General features: G+C 40.8%; 1 protein-coding gene across 8 annotated transcripts in view; it reads left to right on the top strand.

The window, feature by feature from the left end:
- The window catches only part of MTUS1 (microtubule associated scaffold protein 1), a 361,304-nt gene that overhangs the window by 330,362 nt on the left and 3,907 nt on the right, over positions 1-27,035 (top strand). For 7 of the 8 annotated variants that reach the window (XM_030191459.1, XM_030191456.1, XM_030191455.1 and 4 more), the window contains 6 exons: positions 21,261-21,475; positions 21,765-21,870; positions 24,928-25,001; positions 25,089-25,187; positions 26,343-26,459; positions 26,716-26,813. In XM_030191459.1, the coding sequence (XP_030047319.1) occupies positions 21,261-21,475; positions 21,765-21,870; positions 24,928-25,001; positions 25,089-25,187; positions 26,343-26,459; positions 26,716-26,813 (709 nt within the window). The remainder of the gene's footprint in view (positions 1-21,260; positions 21,476-21,764; positions 21,871-24,927; positions 25,002-25,088; positions 25,188-26,342; positions 26,460-26,715; positions 26,814-27,035) is intronic. The other variant, XM_030191460.1, reaches the window with a different exon arrangement.

The following is a 27,035-nucleotide window of genomic DNA, read 5'->3' as shown; positions in this document are numbered from 1 at the left end:
TGAACGAATAGCAAATATAGGTTGGCTACAGATACAAGAGTGCGGCAGAAATCAACCAAAGCATTCTGTGAAAATCAATTGGCCGTATAGAATTTACAGTAAAGAATATTGTGTTTTAATATTTGTAAATTGGTTGCTGCCTACACATATCCTTCGTACCAGTAAAATTAGTTCTGTGCATATATATACAGTTTCGGTTTTCTTTTTGGAAAGAGCCCATTGTTTACCAGCGTACCACTGCCTATGCACCATAGGTTAAGCTTCCTCAGCCCCCCGAAGGAACCGCGAGCTTAGCTTCCCTGCTTTTCACTGACTGATTTGCTCCGCTGCCTCCCCGGTTTGGCTGTGAACAAAATAAAGCCATGCGTGGGGTCATAACTCTGTGTGCCACTGCCGGTTTCCCTCCTCTTCCCTACCAAGATGTAACTTCCTCTTTCGGGGAGCACAGAGGAGGGAATCTGGCAGCAACGCACATACGTGGCTTTATTTTGTTCACAGCCAAATCGGGGAGGCAGCGATATGAACCAGTGATTGAGGGGCTGGGAAGCTAAGCTCGCATTTCCTTCAGGGACTGGGGAGGCTTAACGTATGGTGCATAGGCAGTGATGTGTTGGTAAATGTTTAACATTGGCTGTCTTTCCAAAACCAAAAAAAAAAAGTTTCAGGCCTCCACAAACTCAAGGAAGTGGTGGCTGTGAGTGACGAGGAAGGGGACAGCAAGAGAGATGGGGCCAAGGGTGAGTTGAGGGAAAGAGTTGAGGTGATGCATGATGAACAGGAAAAAAAAGAGACAGGAGCATTGGGGTGAAGACGGGCAAAGAGGAGGAGGAGAGAGAGATAGGGTAAAGCTGGATGCTGGGAGATGAGTCGGAAGAGTGATGTGGGAAGAGAGAGAAGTGTTGATGGATGGTGAGGGGGTGAAAGACAGTATAGGATAATGTTGGATGACTGGCAGGGTGGGTGGGAATGCTGCATGGCCAATAGAGTAGAGGACGAGGCCGATGTTGGGATAACAGGAAGAGAGATGGGATGATGTTGCATGTTGAACAGGGAAAGAGAGACAGGAGTATTGGGGGAAAGGTAGGCAAAGCTGGATAGATGGGAAGAAGAGAGAAAGACAGGCTAAAGCTGGATTATGGGAGATGAATCAGAAGAGCGATGTGATGGGGAAGAGAGGGGGTGAAAGACAGTAGAGTGATGTTGAATGTGGGCATGAGAGAGAGAGACAGAAGAGATCTTGGGTGGCTGAGAGGGAGGGAGGGGGTCCTGCATGGAAGATGGGGGGATGGAGAGAGAGGGGGGTCCTGCATGGCAGGTGGAGAAAGAGAGGAGATAAACTGAAAGACAGCAGCTTTGAAACTTGTTGGCCATTTGGCAACCTACTAAAAACATTTTATGGTTGCATGTATGCGAGGAAGGGGATGGATCTCTAAAGGGGTTGAGTGAGGGTGAAAATGGGGTTAAAGAGATGGTGAAAGAGAAAGCAATAGGACATGGGGTATAGGGTAAGAGAGAGAAGTATGGCCTGGAGACAAGGGAAGGAAAGAGAGAGGGATGGAGCTGGGGCGGTGAGAATGCATTGGAGGGTAGATGAAGGCTAAGAGGGTGAGTACAGGGGATGGGAATGGGGAAGTAAGGAAGTGGGTGAAACGGAGAAGGAATAGGAGACCAAGGAAGTAGAAATACAGAGGGGCAAAGGGAGTGCTGGAGAGAGAATGAGGGAGATGGGAAAAGCCAGTTGGTAGATCAGACAAATCTGTGAAAAGGAGACTAAGGACTAGAAGGTGAGGGAGAGAGTGAGTGAGTAAAATCAAATGGGTGGATATAAATGCAGAGAAGAGAAAAGTAGTGCTATAGAAATTTGTAGTAGTAGGAATGAAAGATCAATGCCAGACAGAAGGAAAGGTAGAAGACAAGCGAAAAGAAATGGTAACGGTCAACCTGGATAAGAATTTGGGAGAAGACTGACTCATGGAAAGTGCAAAAGAGAAACCAGCTTAATTAGAAAAATAAAATTCCCAGATGACAAAGGTAGAAAAGGACTGAGATGTGCCTGTTTTGTTAAATGTAACAGGAAAATGCATTTGTTTCTTTTACCAATATTGCCCTGCTTGAAGAGTCTGGCTTTCTTGGGGATCTCCATTTCAGGTTTTGTCTACATGTTTTTGTGTATTTTGTATCACGTGATAGGCTATCCATATTCTGAGGTGAAGGATTCTGCTAGCACAGGGGTGGGCAACCTTGGTCCTCAAGGGCTGCAACCCAATCAGGTTTTCAGGATTTGCCCAATGAATATGCATGAGATCTATTTGCATACAATGGAGGCAGTGCATGCAAATCGATCTCTTGCATATTCATTGGGGAAATCCTGACAACTCGACTGGGTTGCAGCCCTCAAGGACTGAGGTTGCCCATCCCTGTACTGGCATGTGGTGTCTGTGTCAGAATCTAACAAGCCAGCTTGTTCCAGTTTCCCAGTAGCCAATATATTGGTGCTCTAGGGCCCAGTCTAATAATTATATCACTGTCTTTTCATAAGTGAGTTAGGGCTGTTATGGTGTGGTAAGTTTTTCATATAGGTTTTGAGTGTCATCTTGCAGGATTTTGTTTTATTTCACAGTGTGGCCCTGTTTGAAAGTTGGCCTCTGGGGTAAGGGCTGCCTTTGGTGGCCCTGTTTGAAAGTAGGCCTCTGGGGCAAGGGTGGCCCTTGTCACCCAAAGTAAGAATGCTCAGGACTATTGTCTTCACATCCTTTAGAGTCGCCATACAAGTGAAAGCCCATCTGATTTAAGCAAAGTGTCTAGCAGTAGGAGTGTTTGTGCCATCCCTGAGGTGATGGTCACAATTTGAATATTTTTACTTGTAATTAAGACAGGCTGCCTGCTCCTGCCAGTCCCGAGACCTCTGCTGCATCCCGCCTCCTGATGTAACTTCGTTTTCCTCATAGGCGTGACACAGCAGAGGCAGCCTGTGTTAAATCATTATTGTCCACAGCCCTGCACCTGAGTGACAACACCAGCACTGCCGCCTAGCCAACACCAACCAGTTCCTGGTTTTACAAAGTCTGCTCCCCCTGACGTTATAACCTGGCTATGCCTCTGGAAAAGCTTTAGGTAGGTGTGGTAAAAAAAAAAAAAAAAAGGATTGAAAACTGAATTGTAAGAATGAATGAATTCTGAGCAAACAGAGAGGCAGAAAAATAAATGAAAGACCTGAAAAAAAAAGATCAGTCAAAAATGGATATTGGAGAGGAAGTGAAGACAGGCAGGGAGAGAAGTGGCAAATGGACTGCAGTTCTTGTAAAGAAAGTTTAAGAAAGGACAGAGGAAAGCAGAAACTGGAGACTGGGACAGTAAAGAAAAAAAATGTCAGTTTCACCGAGTAAAAGGAATAGCCTAGTGGTTAGTGCATCAACATGAGAACCTGGGGGGAACTGGGTTTGATTCCCACTGCAGCTCCTTGGGACTCTAGGCAAGTCACTTAACCCTCCATTGCACCAGGTACAAAATTAGTACCTTTATATAATATGTTAAAAAAAAAAAAAAAACCCCCGCTTTGATTGTAACCACAGGAAGGTGATATATCATGTCCCACCCCATTTCCTCTTCGGGGAAGCCACTCCTTGCCCTAGGATTGGTAGCATGGAATGTTACTATTTGGGTTTCTGCCAGGTACATGTGATCTGGCTTGGCCAGCATTGGAAATGGGATACTGGACTAGATGGACAGTATGGCTGTTACGTTCTTTATATTTTTCATAGTGCAGGGTGTCTCTATTTCTCTTTCTTGTGTTGCACTCGGGGGCGTAGCTAGTATGGGGCCACGGGGGCCTGGGCCCCCCTGCCGCGACCCTCTCGACCCCCCCCCCTTCTCGCCGCCTTCACATACCTTTGCTGGCGGGGGACCCCAACCCCCGCCAGCCGAAGTCCTCTCGGCCGCGCAGCGTTGCTTGCTGAATGATCTGATCAAGTTTCTGTGCATGCGTCTAACGTCCTGCACAGAAACTTGATCAGATCATTCAGCAAGAAACACCGCGTGGCCGAGGAGAGGACTTCGGCTGGCGGGGGTTGGGGTCCCCCACCAGCAAAGGTACGTGACGGCGGGGCGAGAGGGTTGGTGGCGGTAAGAGGGGGGCAAGAGGGTTGCGGCGGTAAGAGGGGGGCAAGAGGGTTGCGGCGGCAGCAGGGGGGGGTCGGCGGCACTGGGGGGGGGCTAAAATATGCCCCTTCACCTCGGGCTCTGGACCCCCCTCCCGTCGAAGTCTGGCTATGCCCCTGGGTGCACTGCTTGCAGAGTGTGGCTTCTTGGGATTTAAATTTAATTTTTGTCTTCATATTTTAACTTTGTACTCACTTATTCTGTACCTGACAAGGGTCTATTTGTGTTTGGTGTTTGTAACTAAAGCCAGGTACTCAATTTGCATGAGATTGTTGTAATGCCTTTGTATTGATCCATAGTCCGACTTCACCTCAAATACTGTGCGCAAATTTGGTCACTGCATCAAAAGATATAGCAGAATTAGAAAAGGTACAGAAAAAGGCAATGAAAATGTAAAGGGGATGGGATGACTTATCTATGAGTAAAAGCTACAGTGGCTAGGGCTCTTCAGTTTGGAGATTAGATGGCTGACGGGAGATATAATTGAGGTCTATAAAATGAGTGGAATGGATGGATATGAATCACTTGTTGACTGTTCCCAAAAATACTAGGACTAGGGGTCACACAGTGAAACTATTAAGTACTCAATTTAAAACAAACTGGAGAAAATATTTCTTCACTCAATGTGTAATTAAACTCAAGAATTCATTTCCAGAGGATGTGGCAAAAGGATTTTAAAAAGGTTTGCATAATTTCCTGAAAGTAAGATGGACTTGGGAAAAATCCACTGCTTAATTCTAGAATAAGCAGCATAAAATCAGTTTTACTCTTTTGGGATCTTGCCAGGTACTTGTGACCTGGATTGGCCACTGTTGGGAACAGGATACTGGGTTCGATGGACCTTCAGTCTGTCCCAGTGTAGCAATACCTAGGTTCTATTTATGCATTTGTAATAATTCAGCTTCTGCAGTTTCCCAATAGGCATATTGATGATCTAGGTTCCACTGTGTTGCGTTTTCCTAGGTAGGGTGGTATTTGTTTGTAAGTTGGTGGTGTTACAGTAAAGTTAGTGGTGTATGGTAAAGTAGATTAGCTCTATAGGGCCTGAGTGATTTTTGTGGGCTTTATATTTACAGGTACTTTACAATATGCTTAGGACTGGAGAGGGTCCTTTTTTTTTTTTTTTTTTAAACTGAGATTACACCAAAATCAACTTTTTTCGTATGGTGAGTTCTTTGCATTCATTCTTAGAGGAGGGGCTATGGGGGGGGGGGTGGTTGTGGATGCAAAAACATGTTTAAAATAGCTTGATAGTCCAGTGTGCAGTCGAGGGATCAGTATTTTTTAATGATAGATTTCTTAGGCTACATATTTAAACTGCTACTTCAAAGGTTTTTTTATTAATACAGCTTAATAAGGTGTCTATTTGTTATAAAGTATGTTGAAGGATATGTACCATTGTAGTAATTACTTTACAGGATACTGTGATTTGTGATGAGATGTTGACTAGACTTAAGTCTACTATAATGGCAGAGTTTAAGTTATGGGATAATGTGACTATATTTTAAAATGTCAGTGCTTTTTCCAAAGTTTCCATAAGTGTGGATGGGGTTTGTTTCAGGACATCTGTTGGGCAGAGTGTGTAGAGTGCACTTAATGATGGATATCTAAGTTTATTATTTCACTACTTATACCTATATGCCTAGTGCCCCCTCATGTAAAGTCTTGCCAACCCTCCCCCCCCCCCCCCAAACACACACAAAAGTCTAGGTATATCACTGTTTTATCCATGTTATCAATGTGCGGTATTCTAGTATCTAATTTCTGTGTAGAGATCCATAGCACCTCCCATGTGTTCTATTTTCTCAATAGGTGGTGTATTGGTGTTTTAGGGCCTAGTGTAATATTTACAGTGCTGCTTTTCCACGGATAAGGTTGTTGCTGTTTGAGTCCTGGGAGTTAGTGCTGTTGTGGTAAGGTTCTGAATGTAGTTTTTGCAAAAGTTTGTGCATAGTGTGTTTTGCAGTGGAGGGATTTTGTTGGCACTGAGGGGACATCTAACATTTAATATAGTTCGTTATAATATCATTGGGTTTTAGATTTTGCAGGATCTGATGTGTGTTGAAGTGGTTTGTCATTCTAGCAGAATTATCTGATTAGGCTTAAATTGACTCTGACTCTTGAGAAGTCTTTAAGTACAGTTGAATTGTTTTCATAGATTGTGTGGTTTAGTGTTGGTTAAGTGCTTGAAATAGAATTTAAAATATGTAAAATGTCACCCATGAAATAGAAATCCATAAAAGTAGCCAGAAGCTCTTCCCCAGGCCTCAGTCCCTTCACCACTGTGCCAAATTTGTACCCTAAATGCACTACAAAAAAAACCTTTCCTTTGCCTTCACTGTACTCTGTCCATCATAATCATCATCCCTTCCCCTCCCCTGATCCAGCAGCTTCCTTATCCCCCCCAACTGATTACAACAAAGAAAAATGTGATATAGGTCTGCTGTCTAGGCCATACAGCTGATGGTTCTGCTGGTCCCATCCCCTTCTATCATGGACTTCCTGTTTCTGAGAGGTAGTCATCAGCAGCATGGCCTAGACCAATTGTTCCCAAACTTGGTCCTGGAGGCACCCTAGCCAGTCAGTTTTTCAGGATATCCACAATGAAGATTCATGACACATTTACATACACTGAAAGGCAAAACACACAGTGGATCCAAAAAAGTCCTCTCACAATGAGTGTCTTCCTGAACAAGGTCTTTATTGACAGTAGCAGAAATGACCCGACACGTGACGTGTTTCGGCCGTGAGGCCTGCGTCAGGGGTCTAGTATTATCTGTAGAAAAAAGTACCTTGTAGATCAGATGAAAAAAATATAGCACTAAAGCTGCTAACAACGATATCGTACACAAGAAAACGCTGTACGATATCGTTGTTAGCAGCTTTAGTGCTATATTTTTTTCATCTGATCTACAAGGTACTTTTTTCTACAGATAATACTAGACCCCTGACGCAGGCCTCACGGCCGAAACACGTCACGTGTCGGGTCATTTCTGCTACTGTCAATAAAGACCTTGTTCAGGAAGACACTCATTGTGAGAGGACTTTTTTGGATCCACTGTGTGTTTTGCCTTTCATTGGTTTTCCTGTGGAGAGTTCACCTTCTGTGGGTGTTTGCTACATTTACATACACTGCCATCACTGCATGCACACTTCTCATGAATCTTCATTGTGGATATCCTGAAAATAAAACTCCAAACAGCCCAGAATACCACAGCCAGACTCATATTTGGAAAAACTAAATATGAAAGTGCAAAACCCCTGAGAGAGAAACTTCACTGGCTCCCACTCAAGGAACGCATTGCGTTCAAGATCTGCACGATTGTACACAAAATCATTCACGCAGACGCCCCAATCTACATGCTAAACCTCGTGGACCTGCATCCCAGAAACGCCATAAGATCAGCCCGCAAATTTTGCAATCTGCACTTCCCCAGCTGTAAAGGACTGAAATACAAGCGGATACACGCCACCACCTTCTCTTACATGAGTACGCAGTTGTGGAATGCATTACCTACAGCCCTGACAACTATTGATGAAATAACTAACTTTTGCAAATCTTTGAAGACGCATCTCTTCAACAAGGGCTACAAAGAGAACCCATAGCCCTACAAAACTACCTCACCAACCCATCCAGTCATTAAAGCCCACCTTCTATACTATCATGCCTAACACCTTCCTTCTCTCTTACCTACTCAACCATTGTACATTATTAATTGTATCTGATATCCTGGAATGACTATGTCATAACAAAATTCTGTAAGCCACATTGAGCCTGCAAATAGGTGGGAAAATGTGGGATACAAATGCAATAAATAAAATCTGAGTGGCTGGGTTGCCTCCAGGACCAGATTTGGGAACCACTGGCTTAGACAGTAGCTCTGCGTGTTTATGCTGTGGTTTATTTTTCAGCAGGGAGCTAAGAAAGCTGTGCCTCTGAATGGAAGGAGGGGGGGGGGAATGATGCATCTACAAAGGTTGCCCAGTGCCCCAAAGGTGGTTAAAGTGGCTCTGATGGTAAATATCATTTACCATAATTCTGGCCTGTTTTCTAACTTGAACACCCTGGTGATCTTCAGGTTACTCTGCTCGTTTGTGAGCCTCTAAAAGACAGCATAAACTACTAAAATTGGTGTGTACCACATTCAGTACACTCCTACTTTAATTCTCTAATCACTTAATCAGAAAATTGTGATTTGTTTGGCATGATTCTCTGGTGAAATCATGATGCCTTGGGTCCTGTAACCTGCTGTGTGTAGTTAGAAAAATAATCCTTGGAGCTGACTGCCATGGAAAAAGTTAATGGGTGTGTATTACTAGCAATTCAATAGATTGCTTTCCATGTAATGAACACATTCACACTGTTTGGGGTAAGTGAATTGAATGAGATGCTTCATATTCAAATCTTTTTATTTATAAAAATAAGCACAATGCAACATGGACAGAGTCTTCCATCACACAACACGTACCCAATTATTTTCTTCTTCTTTGAGTCTTAAATATAGGTTTTGTGATTAGGAAAAAAAAAAAAATAGTATGCTTATGTGATTGTCTATGCTTTCAGAGTTAAGCATGAGGATGCACTTTCTTTGATTAGCTTTGTATCTTTGCTCTCATTTCAAAAAGATATAAAATTAAAATGCATATGTAAGTGATGTTACGACAGCTGTGTTGAATTTGATTGATGTTGAAGTGATTTTCAGGCCATTTCTCAGGGACCATTTAGTCTATTTAGTTTTTAGAATATCCTCAGCATGTGTGTTGTGAATATTTGTTATCACTGCCTCAATTGTGTATAAAAGAATCTCATGCATATTCTGTCAGTATCCTGAAAGCTATATCAGGAAAAATTACTTAATGTAATATCATTGCTATATATGCAGTAGCTTTTCTGTGACATTTTTAAAACTGTTACAATAATCTAATTCCAAAAAATTCACTAAATTCATGGTTTTCATTTAAAACTAGTAAAAAAGGCCCGTTTCCGAAACCAATGAAACGGGCGCTAGCATGTGGTTTTTTGTGTGTGTATGTGTCACAGAGTTATTTTGTGTATGTATGTGTGTGTGTGTGTGTGTGTGTGAGTGAGTGTGTGAGGGTGCGGTGTGTGTGCAGGTTGTTGATGTGTGTCTTTTTTTTGTTTGTTTTTTGCTTGGGGGTTGGGGGATGTGCTGGCAAAGTGGGTTGGATTGGTGTGTGGCTTTGAGGGTGTGTTTCTGTTGTATTGTGTGTGTGTGTGTGTGTGTGTGTGGTTTTGTCTGTCAAGGAGGTTTGTGGAGGGGGGGGGTCTTTCTGTTGGTGAAATGTAAATGTGGTTGTAGGAGGTGTCAGCCTTTGTTGTGTTGTTTTTTTTTCCATGTTTTTTTTTTGTTATGCTGAGGCATCAGTGTTGTTTTAGATGGGCGGAAGGTTGAGGAGCACGTTCTTTGTCTGTCAGTATTTTTTTGGTGGGCACGTTGTTTTCCGGCTCCTCTGACTCCATGTCAAGCGATCCCAAATATAGTCTGTGCTATAGGCCCTCTGGCACTCTTAAGTACTGGCATTAGGCATTTAAAAATTCCCCCCCCCCCCCCTCTCCCCTGGTCTATTTTTGCACATACCCACAGCAGGAATATTCTTCTCTCGTTCCAGCGGTGGTTCTGTGCTCTCCGTGCTGCACAGATAATGAGCCATTCTGCTGGGGAATGCTCCTCCCTTATTGTCACATAGTTTCCTCTGATTGGTCCGTCTTACGTTGCCTAGTGTTGCCTGGGAAACGGTGTTGTGATGGTCCTTTGTGTTTCAGAATGTTGAGGGTGTTTATTCTGATTGGTCCATCATGCGAGGGCAGGGCAGAGAGACATGGTCAGTGTTCTGACTTCACCACCATGAATCCATGAACCCTTCAGTGAGTGACTGAGTGACTTCAGAACGTTGTCTTCAGAATGTTGAGGGTGAGTTTTATTATAGTAGATTGTATTTTCTATTTTTCCCTTACTACTTTAGTTCTGTCTTAAGGGGGTTATAAATGTAAGTTAAAAAAAAAAAGAATAATACATTTTAATCCATTTTATTTTGTCAGAAATAGAAAAGGGGGCATAAACAGTAATTGGGTCTTTGTAATGGCTTTTTAAACTACTACTACTACTTATCATTTCTATAGTGCTATTAGACGTATGCAGCGCTGTACACTTGAACATGAAGAGACAGAGCTTACAATCTAATTAGGACAGACAAACAGGACAAACAAGAGATAAGGGAATATTAAGGCGAGGATGATAAAATAAGGGTTCTGAACAAGTGAATAAGGGTTAGGAGTTAAAAGCAGAATCAAAAAGGTGGGCTTTTTAGCCTAGAATTGAAGACAGCCAGAAATGGAGCTTCACATACTGGCTCAGAAAATCTATTCCAGGCATATGGTGTAGCAAGATAAAAGGAACTGAGTCTGGAGTTAGCGGTGGGGGAGAAGGGTGCAGATAAGAGAGATTTACCCAATGAATGGAGTTCCCGAGGAGGAATGTAGGGAGAGATGAGTGGAGAGGTACTGAGGAGTTGCAGAGTGAATGCACTTGTAGGTCAATAAGAGGAGTTTGAACTGTATGCAGAAACGGATAGGAAGCCAGTGAAGTGACTTGAGGAGAGGGCTAATATGAGCATAACGACCCTGGCGGAATATTAGTCGTGCAGCAGAATTTTGAACAGATTGAAGAGGAGAGAGATGGCTAAGTGGGAGACCTGTGAGAAGCAAGTTGCAATAGTCTAAGCGAGAGGTGATAAGAGCATGGATGAGGGTTCTGGTAGTGTGCTCAGAAAGGAAAGGGCGAATTTTGCTGATACTGTAGAGAAAGAAACGACAGGTTTTAGCAGTCTGTTGAATATGTGCAGAGAAGGAGAGGGAGGAGTCGAAGATGACCCCAAGGTTACGAGTTGATGAGACAGGAAGGATGAGAGTGTTATCCATAGAAATAGAGAATGGGGGAGGAGGAGAGGTTGGTTTAGGGGGAAAGATAAGAAGCTCAGTCTTGGTCATGTTTAGTTTCAGATGGCGCTGAGATATCCAGGCAGCAATGTCAGACAGGCAGGCTGATACTTTGCCCTGGGTTTCGGCTGAAATTTCTGGTGTGGAGAGGCAGATCTGGGAGTCATCAGCGTAAAGATGATACTGAAAACCATGGGATGAGATCAGAGTACCAAGGGAAGAAGTATAGATGGAGAAGAGAAGAGGTCTCAGGACAGATCCCTGAGGTACACCAGCTGACAGTGGGATAGAAGTAGAAGAGGATCCACTAGAGTATACACTAAAGGTACGCTGGGAGAAATAAGAAGAAAACCAGGAAAGAACAGAGCCCTGAAATCCAAGTGAGGACAGCACATCAAGGAGCAGGCAGTGATCAACAGTGTCAAGAGCAGCAGATAGATCTAGAAGGATGAGAATAGAATATAGAAACCTTTGGATCTGGCTAGGAACAGATCATTGGAGACTTTAGCAAGCGTTGTTTCAGTTGAATGAAGGGGACGAAAGCCAGATTGAAGTGGATCAAGAATAGCTTGAGATGAAAGAAAGTCAAGGCAACGGCGGTGAACAGCACGTTCAAGTATCTTGGATAGGAAAGGGAGGAGGGAGATGGGGCGATAGTTGGAAGGACAGGTAGGGTCCAATGAAGGTTTTTTAAGGAGTGGTGTGACTACGGCATGTTTGAAGGCATCAGGAACAGTCGCAGTGGACAGTGAAAGATTGAGGATATGACAGATAAACGGGATGACAGTAGGAGAGAGAGTGTTAAGTAGATGGGTGGGAATAGAATCAGAGGAACAGGTAGTTAGTTTTGAGGAGGAAAGAAGATGTGTAGTTTCCTCTTCAGTGATTTCAGAAAAGGAGGCAGGGGTTGGAGGGTTGAGAGAATGGACTAAGGGAAGGAGAGGTGGAGGTGACCTGGTTGAGAATTCAAGTTTAATCTTGTGTTCCTTATGAAAGAACTCAGCCAGAGACTGGTGGGGGGGAAGGGGGAAGTGAAGGGGGGGTTGGAGGTGAAGGCACTTTGAGGAAGAGAGTTCAGTGTGGCAAAGAGACGACGAGGGTTTGAGCCAAGAGAATGTCAACTGGATGTAATAGTTGTGGTAGAGAAGCCTAATGGTTAATGCAGTAGACCGAGACCCTTGGAAAGTGAGTTCAGTTCCCACTGGAGCTGTGAACCTGGGCAAGTCATTTAGGGTCCTTTTACTAAGGCGTGCTAGCAATTAGCATTTGCTAAATTCCATTCAGCCCATAGGAAAATAATGGGCTGCATGGCAGCACACACTGGTTATTAGTGTATGCTGTAAATCTGTTAGTGCATCTTAGTAGAAAGACCCCTTAATCCTTATTGCCCCAGGTGCAAAACTTGGATTGTGAGCCCATTAGGAATAGAGAGTACCTGACTATATTAAATGTAAACAACTTTGGTTGTACCACAGAAAGGCAGTGTATCAAATTCACTACCACTATCCTTACCCTTATCCAAAGTATTGCCTATTCATAAGGATTTGAACTAATGTGGAACATCAGTAACATGTTTGTTTATTTAAAACTTGATATACCGCCTTTACATAGCAATAGATCAAAGCGGTTAACAAAATATCAATATAAAATCAAGAAAGGAACGCCATTCCAATAGGAAAGAAGACAATCGTTTAAACCTAGATTAGGAAGGATACTAAACACACAAAGAAAACCACAAAAGCCCAGTTAAAAGTAATCAGTCATGGTGTGTGCATTCAAAATCAGGAAGATATAACCATTTGGAATTAGTTTGGAGAGCCAATTGAAAAAAAATGAGTCTTTAGAAGTTTTCTAAACTTTGGAAGGGAAAGTTCTGATCTGATATCCAATCACATAAGCATGTGCTATCTGTTTTTTCCAACTATATTATATCTTAAATGTTTAAGGTACTAATTTTCCTAGAATCCTTCCGAGACTGAACAGTAACCTAATTTAAGATACTGCATCTCGCCCACTGAATATGAAAACAAATGAGAACAGGACATCAGATCAAAAATAATTTTGCAAAGGCAAATTGCACAGCACCACCTTTCACTCACTACCATTTGTGAGATTTCTTGTACTTGATACTAACAGATAAATTAAGTGCTATACTTTTTTTCTGGCACTGCAAACCCTCAAATTAGTGATAAAGATTGTAAATATCTGTGGCTTGATTTGGAACACATGATCATGAAAATTTTAAACCACTAGCACAGTTGTTGGCAATGCCATATCCCAAGTTAAGATACTATTTTTTTTCAAAATCCAGCATTTATAGAGATTTGACATTCCACTTTCCATATTTTAAATATCAAAGCTGTTATAAATGGGATGCATTTATAATTAAACAGTAAAATCATAAAACAATGCTCCCCTCCCCCCCCCCTAAAAAAAAGCAGCCTTCATTCCAGCCTATGCAACAGCATGAAAACATTCACTCCCCACTACAGTCTTTAAAATATTGCTTAAAAAGCAATACGTCTTCAGTGCTGATTCAAAGTTTAACAAAAGTCCTAGCTTAGTGCACCATGTGTGATGCAGAACGTTTGCCTGGATAATTCTGTTTTTGTAAAAATTAAATTTTGAAGAGACAAATTTAAAGCTATTAACAGAGCATTGATTACATATACCTTGGCATTGTGATTGTATATGGAAGTCATAGAAATCAATTTCTGACCTTCCAGTAACCAAAACTGTAAAACGTCTAAGTGACTAGCACTAGCCCAGTCTTGGTCAGATACACAGTTGAAACAGGACTGGAGCAAGACACAAGATCTACAAGAAGATGCTGCAAGTAGGGGGAAGGAAGATGGGTAAATGAGGGATACAAGGGAGAGCAAATACAGGCAAAAAGTAAAATAAATGGAACATAAAATAATGAATAAAAAGCAATACAAGAAATTAAATTTTTAGACTTTAGTGGTTAGCTTTCCATCCTTTGTGGTAGCTGAAAAGACCTTGCTTGCATAAAAGGGAAGTGGGGAAGGCATCTAGACTCTGTACTTCATGTGATTTTGAGGTGTTCTCCATGACCTTACATAAAGCAGACAGGCAAAAGTAGATCCCCTGCTTTTTCTTCTAATTCCTTACATAAAGCAGAACAGGATTCAGGATGTTGATTATTTAGGCACTTAAAAATAGAACCGACTGAGCATTTCTGCTAGACCAATATCCTTTAACCATTTTGGCTGATTATTTTAAATTAAACTAGAAATTCCTAAAATGTGGGTAGAAACACACAGCTGAGATAGTTTAACTGGAATTTTCATATACCACACATCTACAACAATCACACAAAAGGACTGGTCAGATATGAGATCCGAGTACACTTCAATTTGCGTATTGATAGGAACTGCATATAATGTTAATCATTCAATACGCTGCACTGTCATGAGACACATAGGAAGTAATTCTATAAATTGGCACCTGGATGTCATGCCACTTATGCATATTATAGGTGCCAGTAATTGGTGGTTAACATCCAAATGTGTACTAGATGCTGTTCTATAAGTGCTATAGTGCATTAACTGCAAGGGGGTGTATATATGTGGGCAGAGCATGGGCGGGTCAACATGTCTTCAAGTGACATACATAACTTATAGAATACTATCAGTTACACACATCACTCACTGGTGTAAAGTGGTTGTTCCTAAACTTAGGTGCACCCATGCCAAATTAAGCTAATATTCTTTAATGGCATCTTGGTACACAGAGTGTCATTACAGAATTGGCACCCAGTGCTCAGAATTTATAGAATTGCTTCCCTAATGGTTAGCTCTTGGAGTTTAAAATGTTAGTCAAGAGAAAGAGCTCATAACTAATAACAAGGCCATGACTGATATTTAAAGTAGATAAGTTGCCCCTATTATTTAATCCTAAACATCAAATACGGTGGAACCCCGTTATAATGTGCACTACAATAACGTGGATCCACTTATAACTCGATACCTTGGCTCCCCCATTTTTTTACTTACATTTCCTCTGTCGGCTTTGCCCTCTCATCGCACCTGCTTGAAAACCATTCTAGCCAGTCTAACTACACCGGGGTTTCCTGCATGAAAACCATTACTTCCAATGTCTAGCTATGCCAGGGTGGGCCTGCCCCCCCCGCCCCCCCCCCCCCGGATGAGCACTGTGTGCTGATGTGAAAATGCGTTTGAGTGGACTCTATACATGGCTTAAGTTGTTCCCGGTGCCAGTGTGAAAACCTCAGATGGACTCGTTCAACACAGCTTTGGCTGCACCCAGCGCCGGTGTGAAAACAGCCTTGGGTGGATTCTTTATACATGGCTTTGGCTGTACCCAGTGCCAGTGTGAATACAACCTCAGGTGGACTCTGTGTACACAGCTTAAGCTGCACCCAGTGCTTGTGTGAAAACAACCTCGGGTGGACCCACGGCTTAGGCTGCTGCCAGAACATGTGTGAAAACAAGTTTGGGTGGACTCTGTCTACAAGTTGGGGTGAGCTCGGTCCATGGAAAATGCTTGGATGAACTCTTCAGTCTTTACAGACTGGTTTCATAAATCCTTTGTTCCACCTGTTAGAGCTCATCTGCATAAACCTAAACAAGAGAAAATGCCCCTCCTTCTGAATAACTGCCCAGCAAAAACCCTCCATCAGAAAAGCTTGTGATGGTAAAATAAGTGTGTTATCTACCAAAGAATACAACTTTGGAGATCCAGCCCCTGGACCAGGACATTATTTCAGTGTTTAAAACAAACTGCAGATGTGAATTTATTGATGATGGTGGCAGATAACACTTCCACAGTTGATTCTGTGCTGGTATCGCTCAACCTGAAGTAGGTTTGCCACCCCAGTAGAAAAGCCTGGGATGCTATCTCAGTAATTTGCATTGAGCAATGCTGGATAAAGGGGTTTGGATCCATAGTCCCTTTGACAATTGATGAGGATGATGCTTAAGAGGAAACTTTTTTTTTTGGCTTGTTTTGAAGCTTCGGAAAGTACTTCAGCTAAACATATGAGTATCTTTTTAGAATTAATGTGTTAATTTGACTCTCATATTTTTTGATTAAAAAGTATTCGAACATGTGCATAATGATATCTTGAACTGGGTTTCAATTGATGAGTGCCCCACTTATGAGCTTGTGACTAATGAAGAAATTGTGGCAGATGAGCAGTGGAAAGTCACAACCACACCATCGGACAATGCTGACGATTGAGGAAGATGATGATGGTCCTCCTTCCCAAAGTGTCAGAGGCTATAGAACTGTGTTTCCCAAGTTGGTCCTGGAGTACCCCTTGACAGTCAGGTTTTCAGGATAATCCACAAGGGATATGCATAAAATTGATTTGCATATACTGCCTCCATTTTATGTAAATCTTTCATACATATTCCTTGTGGATATCCTGACCGGCAAGGGTATTCTCCAGGACCGACTTGGGAAACACTGCTATAGAACACCTTGTGGCAAGTTTGAGATGGCTAAAAACTCAGGAGGTGGACAGCATCAAAATTTTACAGCTACAAAGCATTCTTGATTTTGCAAGAAGCCATTAGTTTGCATTAAGAAAGCAGATCCCACTAAAGTTCTTGTACAAGCAGTAGTGTACAGTATTATATGTTTCAATAATGTGTATACAGTAGTTCAACTACAATGATGTGTTAATGCTTCGGTTTGTAGCAGATCTTTTGCAACAGATCAATTTTTGCTTCGCGTGTGTTTGTTCCATTGACCCCTATATAATGCGACCCTGCATTTAACGCAATATTTTATGGATCCCAAACCTCATTTTATAAGGGTTCCACTGTATTTTTGAAATGGAATATCACACATAGTTTAGATCTAGAAATATTAAGGAGAACTCAGGTTATGCAAGTTGTCATTTAGCCTTGTACAGTATGCAGTAGATTTGGGGCATATTGATCCCACTTCTGTATGGAATACCACAAGTCATAAGAGACTGAGTTGGAGTCAATAATTGGGAAAAATTAAGCCATGACTAAAAAGAACTGAAGTAGGTGGCTTATAAGTAGCATTCATTGATGAAGAGGCAACTCTTACATTTTACTCAAGTAGGGTGATCATATACTAAGTGTACATGCTAACACCATTAACATGCATCATTTACTGCAAGGCTCACACAAAATGTGTATTAAATATTAGTAAATGAATCTTTAGTGAGGCTTAAGTCTATATAATAAGACCAGGTTAGATTGTTCACAATACAGGACCATAAATTCAAAAATAATAGACTGATTCCAAAATAGTCTAGGAATACAATGAAAATTCTTACAGATGATTTAGTGGGGTTTAATTGAGCAAAGCTGCAAGAGTTTTATTGCTCCTAGGAACAATCTATGCAAGAGAAACTTCACATGAAGCGATGGGTAAAGAGTTGGTAGGAATTACAAGTTACCTGATGACTTATGGTCATTTGTCCTGTATTTACAATATTGCAGTGCCTGAAAGTCCACAGTTCAACCCAGCCAAAAACTGAACATTTAAACAAAATCTTTCTGATATTGTACTTTCCCTGTTTCTTAGTCCAGGCATCTTGATACATTTGTATTTGATACAGCAAAGATTGCTGCCAGTGACCAAAAGGTTTTCTGGAGACCACTTGGCCAGGGAAAAAAATTATATCTATGGTGACATCCTACCTTTGTCCCAGAGATTTTGACTCTGGACTTGCTAATAAAGGTATTTACCTACCTAAGAGGAAGCCAGTAATATTGACTGATCAGCAAGGATTTGAAGAAATGAACCCTAAAGAAACATGAAGCAGGAGACTAGTACTTGTAAAGTGGCTGTTTTAAATTAGTATACCACCTCCTTAGATGGAGACCAACCCAAATTGCAAAACATAAGAACCAATAAATCAAAAATACAATATCAATGCTCATTCATATATACAAATTCATTAATATAAATAAAATACAACTGATAACCTTTTTGCATATTCATATCCAAAACACACTCTCAGAAGAATGGTATTAATTTATGACCCCCCCCCCCCCCCAAAAGTCTCCAAATCTAATTTTAAATCAGCTATGCTATTAGTCTTCATAGGACACCCTTGTGGGAACAAAAGGACCAAAGCACAATCCAGCTCCCCTCTCACACACTGGCGATCCAAAGCTGACAGCTCTGTGAGGGCAAAGGTTCCTTTACTTCTCTTCAGTGGCCAGGAATGGAGGGTGTAATTTTTACCACTGCCAAAGATGGTGAAGATGATCATTTCTCTTACATGATCCAGATAGCCTTCTGCAGTTTAGAAGCTCTTATACTAAATAGGTCTAGGCACAGTATGTTATTGTGAAGTACTTTAGTACTTTCCACAAACTATGATTGGAGGCCAGGGACTGGGACAGATAACATCTGGGGAGGGCATATGAGGGGCGGCGGGTCTTTGTGCCGTGAGTTGGTTACTCAGTGCTTCTGGGCAATATTGAATAACACAGCTAGCAAGATTGATCACAAACTGTTATTCATGCACCTCAGGACTCCTATCCTGCACTACTGAATTTTAAGTACTGCAGTTTAGTGACTTCTGTAGTGAACTAATGGGCCGATGATCAGAAGCAAACGCAGGTGCTAGAGGCTGTTAACTTCATACTAGCGTCTGCGTTTGCTACCGCCCCATGATCAGATCCCCCGAGCGCATGAAACATGCTCGCGGGTTCTGAATGCAACTAGCATGCAAATGCATGCAAAACAGGGCTAAACCTATTCATCCTTAATGATCAGCGACCAGCGTGCTAAAGATTGGCTCACTGGCCATGGCAAACCCTACGCCAGCTTGGAGTTGGCATTAGGGTTTGTAGACCATTGGGGGAGGAATGGTGAGCCCTGTCCAGCATGCATTTGCGTGCTAGCAGGCCCCCATTACCCCCAAATTCAGCAGCCCCGCAGGAACCCCGTCACGACCCCCAGCAACGGGGCCGGAGGTCCTCCCAACCCCCCCGACACAGGTTGGGGGGGCTGGAGATCTGGTGGGTCTCTAGCCTCCCATAACCCCCCCAACATCCCTCAGATGCCCCTGATGGCCCAGTAGGCTGTGGGTCAGTCCCCCCCATCTAGTGGTGTAGCAGCCCTTCCCCACCCCCCTACATTAAGTTGAAAGAGGAGGGAGCTGGATTCCTTCCTCTTCCATTGGCGCCTGGGATGCACTGGGTGGGGCTTCATGCCATAAAAGGGCTGGGCACTGCCGTTTTGCAGGTGGTGCCAATCGAAGGGGAGGGAGGCCACCTCCCTCCTCCAACTTAAGGTAGGGAGATGGGGAAGGGCTGCTAGATCACCAGGTAGGGGGGGGGGGGATCGGCCCACAGGGCCACCAGGGACATCTGAGGGATGTTGAGGGATTAGGGGAAGCAGAATGAAAATGGATGCTAAAATGTAGCTACAGTAGTCTCTCTGAAATTTTGTCTACTTGTGTTGTGCTCACCAGTCATTATACCAAACTAGAGCACCTAAAGCATTTTTGTCTGCAACATGTGCAAGTAGATACTTGCATCCCAAAATAGAGGGTTTCTAATTTGACAGGAAGGTATTAATGGCAAAGAATTGCTACTTCTCCCTTTCTCTTGAACACATGGCCTGAGTAAGAGAGATTTGTCACATGTATCAGTTAAGTAAAGCTGTTAAAATGTGCTTTCTTCAGTAAGATCATAAACAAGGTGCTCTAGTAATACCTAGTAATAGTTTTATTATTGGTGATTTGCAATTTTGAGTTTGAGCATATCTTCCTCTACCCAACCATAGTGAAATGGATTTGTCAACTAGAAGACTTTTTTTCCCCAGCTACATTATGAATACTACAAATTCAAAAAATTTCAGCCTAGATGACGTTAAGAAACATTAATAAAATAATTCCCAGTATAGATGGTAAAAGCTAACTACTATAGCATAACACAAAAGCATGAGCTCACATGACATCTTATTTAGGGACATGCAAAGATGCATATTGGGGGGGGGAGGGGTAGTGATGGCTTTACTTTGAGGAAGAGGTTACCATCAGAACAGGAAGGTGACATGAAGCAACTGAGCACCCTTCTGGAACAGTAAGACAGATACTCAGTTCCTTTTGAGTAGCAGAGCAGCAAGAGAAGTTTGCAAAAATTGAGCTCTGTAATCCTTTTAAAAGCTTCCATCTGCATACATAATGAGCAACTATAGATGTCACCATCAACAGCATAGTTAGACCAAGGAGGGCCCTGCAGGTGGTGGTGGTTTCATGCTGTCTATTTAAGTGTAGTGTGGTTGTGATGATAATTTACTGTAGATGAGCTTTTGTTATAGTTGGTAAAAGGGTAGTAATGGGATGATGGGTGAAATCTTAGTTTATGGTTTTATTATTACTATTTTGTGTTTGTGGGGGTTTTTTTTAATCATTTTTAGCTTTCATTTTCTTTCAGTTTTATTCAGCTTGTACTAGCGGGTGGAAGAGGACAGGCTGGATAGGCTACTTTGGTGTTAAGAACATTAGAATAGCCATACTGTCAGACCAGTGGTCCATCTAGCCCAGTATCCTGCTTACAACAGAGACCAATCGAGGTTACAAGTACTTGACATAAATCCAATTAGTAGCAAAAGTTCAACACGTATTTATCTGCTATTATTTACTATATTACTATTTATAAGGGCTGTTAGGTTTCTTCAATAGCACTATTTACTCTGTTAAATGGCTGTGGAGTTACTCCATATGTGCACATTTCTGTAACTGGGTTTGCTGCAACTTCATTTACTCTTTTATTGTACACATGTAATATAGGTGCTGAATTTCAAAGCACATAAAAGTAGAGCTACATAGCAACATATGTAACTTTGTAAGTCTATGTGCTTTCAAAAATCAGCCTCGGTGTGTGTTTTGCACACAGATCTATACAGTTTTTATGAAAGGTACCACAGTTTGCCAAGAAGCCAGTTGTCTCTAGGACCAGAAGCAGCTAGTACAATTCTGTACTATGTATAAAGTTGGTATACTAAAGCTCCAGATGTTCAGTTCCGTAAATATGCTTGCGTTTCTACATATGCTAATGTCGGTATACTCTTGTGTTTAATGTGGCACTAGTTTCTCTAGATACAAATAATGTGAATAGTGTAAAATCATTTGTTTAATTTTAACTTTCTTGTCTTACAGTGATTAGTGCAACTTCATGTGATAACCTGGAGAGGGAAAGGAATGATTTGCAAAATGCTTATGAAGGAGTTATTCAAAAACTGAAAGACCACCACCAAAGTGAACTGGAAGAACTGGAGGAAAAACTTAAACAGTTCTACAGTAACGAGTGTGAAAAGCTGCAGAATGTGTTTATTGAAGAAGCAGAAAAATATAAAACACAGCTGCAGACTAAGGTCTGTAGCTTTGCATTATGAAAAGTGGTTTATGTCAAAACTGCTTAATCATATTTAACTCCCCAGCACATTTCTGCTGTTTGTGCTTATTATATAAGTAACTGTAGTGTCATAAATTCCCACTGCCTTTATAGCTGTAAAGTATTTTAAATGCAAGTGGAAAATGGACACTTTTAATTTATAAATGTTCTTATTAAACAGTCTGTTCCATATAAATGATTTGGAATTGGAATGAGTGGTTCTGTAGCTTCAAAGCAATGGGTTTTTGTTTTTTTTTACTGTATTGCAGGTTGATGAGCTGAATACTACACATGAGAATTTAAGACTAGATCTTGAAACCAGCCACTCAGAGAAAATAGAAGAGATGAAGACAGCGTACGAAGAATCTTTTTCTGGTAATAACATTAAAGCCTTTTGCTTATGGTAGATTATAACTTCATTGATATTGCAGTGTGGATTTAATGTGGGCCATATTTTTTTTGTTGCTTTGTAGAAAGACTTTCTGTTCTACTTGAATTAAGATGTCCATTTATCGAATGGGGAATAATTTCTATTTCAATGGCATATTAAATGCAATATTATATTTATTTACATTTTGGTAAAATACTTGGTGCTATGGCAATGACATCTGGAAAGCCTTGGAAATTTGAATATTTTGCCTGTGCTTAGCCTTAGGTTCCAAGACACTGCTGTGCTAGTAGCTTTCAGGGAGCATGTCCTAAAGCAGAGTTCCTTGATTGGCGTGCATGTTCATTGACTTTGAGCAAAAGAAATTACTGTCCTGTTAATCACAGAAAAATGTAACAATATATTATCATTGATCGAACTACTAAAATGACACTTTTTCTTGTATTCCCCAAGCTTTCTTTCACTGGAATGTGGTGGTTTGTAGAAGTTTTCTGAATGAAATCGTTCTAAAATAAGGAAAAATTTTATATCTGCTTTTCCCTAGGATTCAGTTAAAACTTGGCTAAGTTATTAGGTTGACACCAGAGACAGACTTAAAAGTATGCAAACCTAGGAACCATCTTCTCCAATGATTAGGGTGCTGGGTGCAACACAAATTACCCTGCTGCTCATCCCCACATCTATCTCAACACCCTTTCGCTTTCGTATAATATTCTTTCTTGACACAGCCCACAAAGGGTAAAGATAAGCAATTTTCATGCCTTTTCTGTAGTCTAATTTCTTAAGTCTCTTATTTGTTCTTGATTGTATAAATTGTTTAATATGCTTGTTAGACCAGTATATCAAAGCAATTATTTTCCTCCACATTGTCGTTTTCTTTCTTTCTCTTTTTTTTTTTAAACCTCATGTGTATCTGTTCATAGGCTGTCCCTCTACAGCTTGTCTACTCACTTTGTTTCATAGCTACTTCTTCCCCCCCCCCCCCCTTCATAGGTGTTCACTGTGACCCAATTTCATTTCTGAATCCTATGCAGCTCCTTTCCCTCGTCTCTTCACGTGTTTCACCTCCTTTGCCCTTTGCAGCTGGTGTCCTCTCGTCTCCGTTGTTCCTCCTAGCTCTCCCCCTCCCCTGTCTTTTCCTATCTCCTTAGCTCAATTCTCACTCCCCATCTTTCTTTTCCCAGACCCTCCACCCACTCAGCCCTTCTCACAGTCCTCTATCAGCTACTCCCCCCTCCAGCACACATCTTATTGGTCAAGCTTTCCCAAATTAGTCAGTAGACTGAAGGGAAATGTGGCATGGGAAATGTGGCATAGGAACCAGAAGTTTTTCTCCTTGCACAGCACAAAGCTATCAGCTTAGTGTTGGGATAGACTAGTGGATGTCCTTAGGCATGCACAGCACAAAGCTATCAGCTTAGTGTTGGGATAGACTAGTGGATGTCCTTAGGCATGCACAGCACAAAGCTATCAGCTTAGTGTTGGGATAGACTAGTGGATGTCCTTAGGCATACTCAGCACCCACATAGCTGCTACCTTGGTGGCTACTATGTGTATTTAAGCATTTTTGTTTTGGAGGGTTTGGGGTCAGGTGTGTCTTTCATTTGTGTATATTTTTAAAAGCTTTTACAAAAATATAGAAATGTCTTGCGCCACACTGTAGTTGTAGATAAGCTTTCAACTATGTTACTGCAGCACAGAGATGCAAATGAAAGCAGCAATTCTAAGGCTACTAGTGGAACTAGATAAACCAATTTACTAATAATGCCTTATAAACATACACTCTAAAACGGGGGGGGGGGGGGGGGGGGGGGGGAGGACCTCACCCACTCCCAGCAAATACCAAAATTATCAATATGAGCGATGGCAAAATCTCACTCTTCCTCCCAAAACTGTTATAAACGCACTTGAAGAGTATCAATCTCAGCCCGGACATGAAACAAGTTATTGGGCCTCTTTATGGGACTTTCCCATTCCAAGGCCTAACCTAAGGTCTCAGTTTTCCTCAGTCATTTACTCTTCAAGTTGTGCTTATGAATTTCTAATAAATTGCTCTTTTAATCAATCACAGTACCTTTAAAGCTAAGCTAGATAATGTAAGTGGTTTAAACATACATTTTGTAAACATTTTGTAAGAGATTGATTAAAGGAGCCATTTTATAAGAAATTCATAAGCACAACTTGAAGAGTAAATGTTTGAGAAAACTTGAGACCTTAGGTTCGGGCTTGGAATGGGACGTCCCATCTAATAACCTGTTTCAGGTTCATGTTGAGATTCTGATACTCTTCAGGTGCATTTATTAGTTTTGGAAGGAAGTGTGTGTGATTTTTGCCATCACTCATATTGATAATTTTTATAAACATATACCACATTAATATTTCACTTTTTTCTAAACCTTGATAGTGCTTTTTCAACTGGAGTGAAGTCATAAGGAAAATTGCTGATTAGGGATGCATCATTCTATCAGTGTCAAATTACTCTTGATTTGGTATTAGTACTATGGGGATTTAGGTTTAGATATGTGAAATTCTAAGACTTCCAACAAAGAAGTCAGCATTTAGGACTAAAGTTGCTTTTGACAACTCTCTCTGTTTTAGGCTGAAGTGTAATGCCCAGGACAGTTGCTCTGCTTGGCCACACCTTGCAACAGCCTTGCTTTACAGTTAGATAAGTGATGGCTTTGTACTTAATAAACTGACAAATATTTTGATCAACTTTTCTGCAATGCGAGTTGGCTTAAATTAAATGCATAGAGTTTATATAGCACCTTCCTTACATTTAGTTCAAAGCAATTCACTAAACTTAATAATACAATGAATGGTGCATCATTTATTATGTATTTGGTAGCTTTTGCACAAGGCAGCAGGGCAAATCTGACTTTTTTTTAGTTCTGTCAAGTGAATCATACTAGAGCTAAATCTGTGTGACAATTTCCTAGAACATTTCTGCTCAGAGTGATATGAAAAATGTATTTTCATAGTATAAATAAGCTGCTTATGACATCATATGCTTAAGGCAATTGTTGTTGACTTACTTTTCCCAGAACTCAAGAAGACCTATGAACTAGAAAACAAGTTACTGGATGATTCACTCGGAGAGAAGCAGGCATCATTGGAGGTATAAACTTCAGAGTACTGAATACTTTTTATACTAGCCAGTGTCTTGAATTTTATTTTCATGTGTTCATTCCTTTTTGTTTTTCAGAAAATAATTGATGAGTTGAGAAGTGAAAATGAATCTTTAAAGGAGAAACTGAGAGTTGAGGAAGAAAAAAAGAAATCAGCCAAAGAAAAATCAAATGCGGTAAATAGCCTCCGTCTCTAGCCCTTCTCACTCCCCTAATGAATTTCATCTGTGTAGAGGTCGTTCTTGGAGGAACAACATGATGAGTTCTTAAAAAAAAAAAAAAAACTAACATGTTTTCTTGCTTCTGCCATTTATGTAACCTATCAGCTGCACAAAGGAACATTCAGGTAGAGGGTTGGTTATATATTCAAAATATGTTCATTGAACAATTCAGTGAATCTGCAAGATATAACATTCGCCAACCCTTTTTGAAGAACATTTTATGTGTTTTGTTTAGGATGTTTCCCACTTTTATTAACTCAAATTCCAATGGATTTCCTTAGCAGACCTGGGGGGCAGTCCACAAATGCTATACAAGCTGAATCATGCAAGAATCCTCTTCCAGTTTGACTTCCAATTGTTCGTAATTAGAGATGTATGGAAATGAATCATTTCCAAGGGCTGTGGAAAATGACCTTTGACAAAAATTGTCTTACAACCAAAATGACTGGAGATTGGATTTGATTAGCTCTCTTGTCGATGTCAGATCTACTCTTACTCCTTGTAGTGGTGGTCAACTTATCTTTATAAGAAAAGTGAGGCTACTGCATGCTGCATTCTAAAGAGCTGGGTTTCCTATCAATGAAAATAAAATCCACCAAGTTAGGCATAAAAGAGGTTTTAGTGTATGATAACAGGGTGGTAAAGGTAATGTTGTTTTTGTTGGTCTGGATACAATATAATAGTTATGTTGCTTTAATTTTCTTAGCTATGAAAGAGCTTGCTCATTTGTACATCTTCATTGTATTATTATTATTAGTAGTAGTAGTAGCATTTGTATCCCACATTTTCCCACCAATTTGCAGGCTCAATGTGGCTTACATTTGCCATATTTAGAGATCTTAATTTCTCAAAAAGAGCAAAATTTTTGAAGCTTAATATATAGTGGCTAGAAATATTCCAATTATGGATCACAGTCACAAACATTTCCAAATACCAAGTATTTCCTAGCAAGCAGAGTTTGAACAATATTTTGGCCCATCTATAATTTTTTTGTTAAATAAATCATATTTGACAGTTTCTGGAGGTAAGAACCATCATGATTTTTCTGTCTAATATACTTTGTGTAGCCATACAGTAAACTCAATTGACTTTAATGGAAAAATCTTTCAGAAGAATCCTCAACTTGAATATCTGGAACAGGAGTTGGAAAGCTTGAAAGCGGTGATGGAGATAAAGAATGAGAAACTACACCAACAAGATAAGAAGTTGATGCAGATTGAAAGACTAGTGAGTTTAAAGTAATTGGAAACATTTAGTGCAGTTAAAAATTTGATTAGGGGGCAAGGAGGGAGAGGTAGTGCCGTCGTAACTCAGGTCTCGTGTAATCTAATATTTGAATTACTATATAACAAATTGTAATTCAGACAGACCTTAAGCAAATAAGGTATTCTGATTAATATTTGATAGTCACATGACTGAGCCTGTTCCTCCCTGAGATTCAGTAAGGGATTGTAAAGTTTACTAATACCATTCTTTGTAAAAGGTGGAGAACAATACAACTTTAGTTGAAAAACTAAACAAATACCAGCAAGAAAATGAGGACTTGAAAGCTCGAATGGACAAACATATGGCACTTTCCAGGTAAAGAACAGAATTGTAGCAATTTGTCACATCACATTATTTAGCTGCAAAAATGTTAGGATATTAATCATTAATTTCTTATGTTCTAATTAAATAGGCAAGTTTTATTTGCTTTTTAGATAGCTTTTTTTTTTAATATGGCCTGGTGCCCTAAATTTTGAAATGGGAGAAATGGAGGCCAAGGACTTGACAGATTATTGTAACAAATGGATAAAATTGTCT

This window comes from Microcaecilia unicolor, chromosome 2 (genome assembly GCF_901765095.1).
Source record: "Microcaecilia unicolor chromosome 2, aMicUni1.1, whole genome shotgun sequence".
Classification (NCBI taxonomy): Eukaryota; Metazoa; Chordata; class Amphibia; order Gymnophiona; family Siphonopidae; genus Microcaecilia; species Microcaecilia unicolor.
This window is presented reverse-complemented; position numbering and strand designations above follow the sequence as displayed.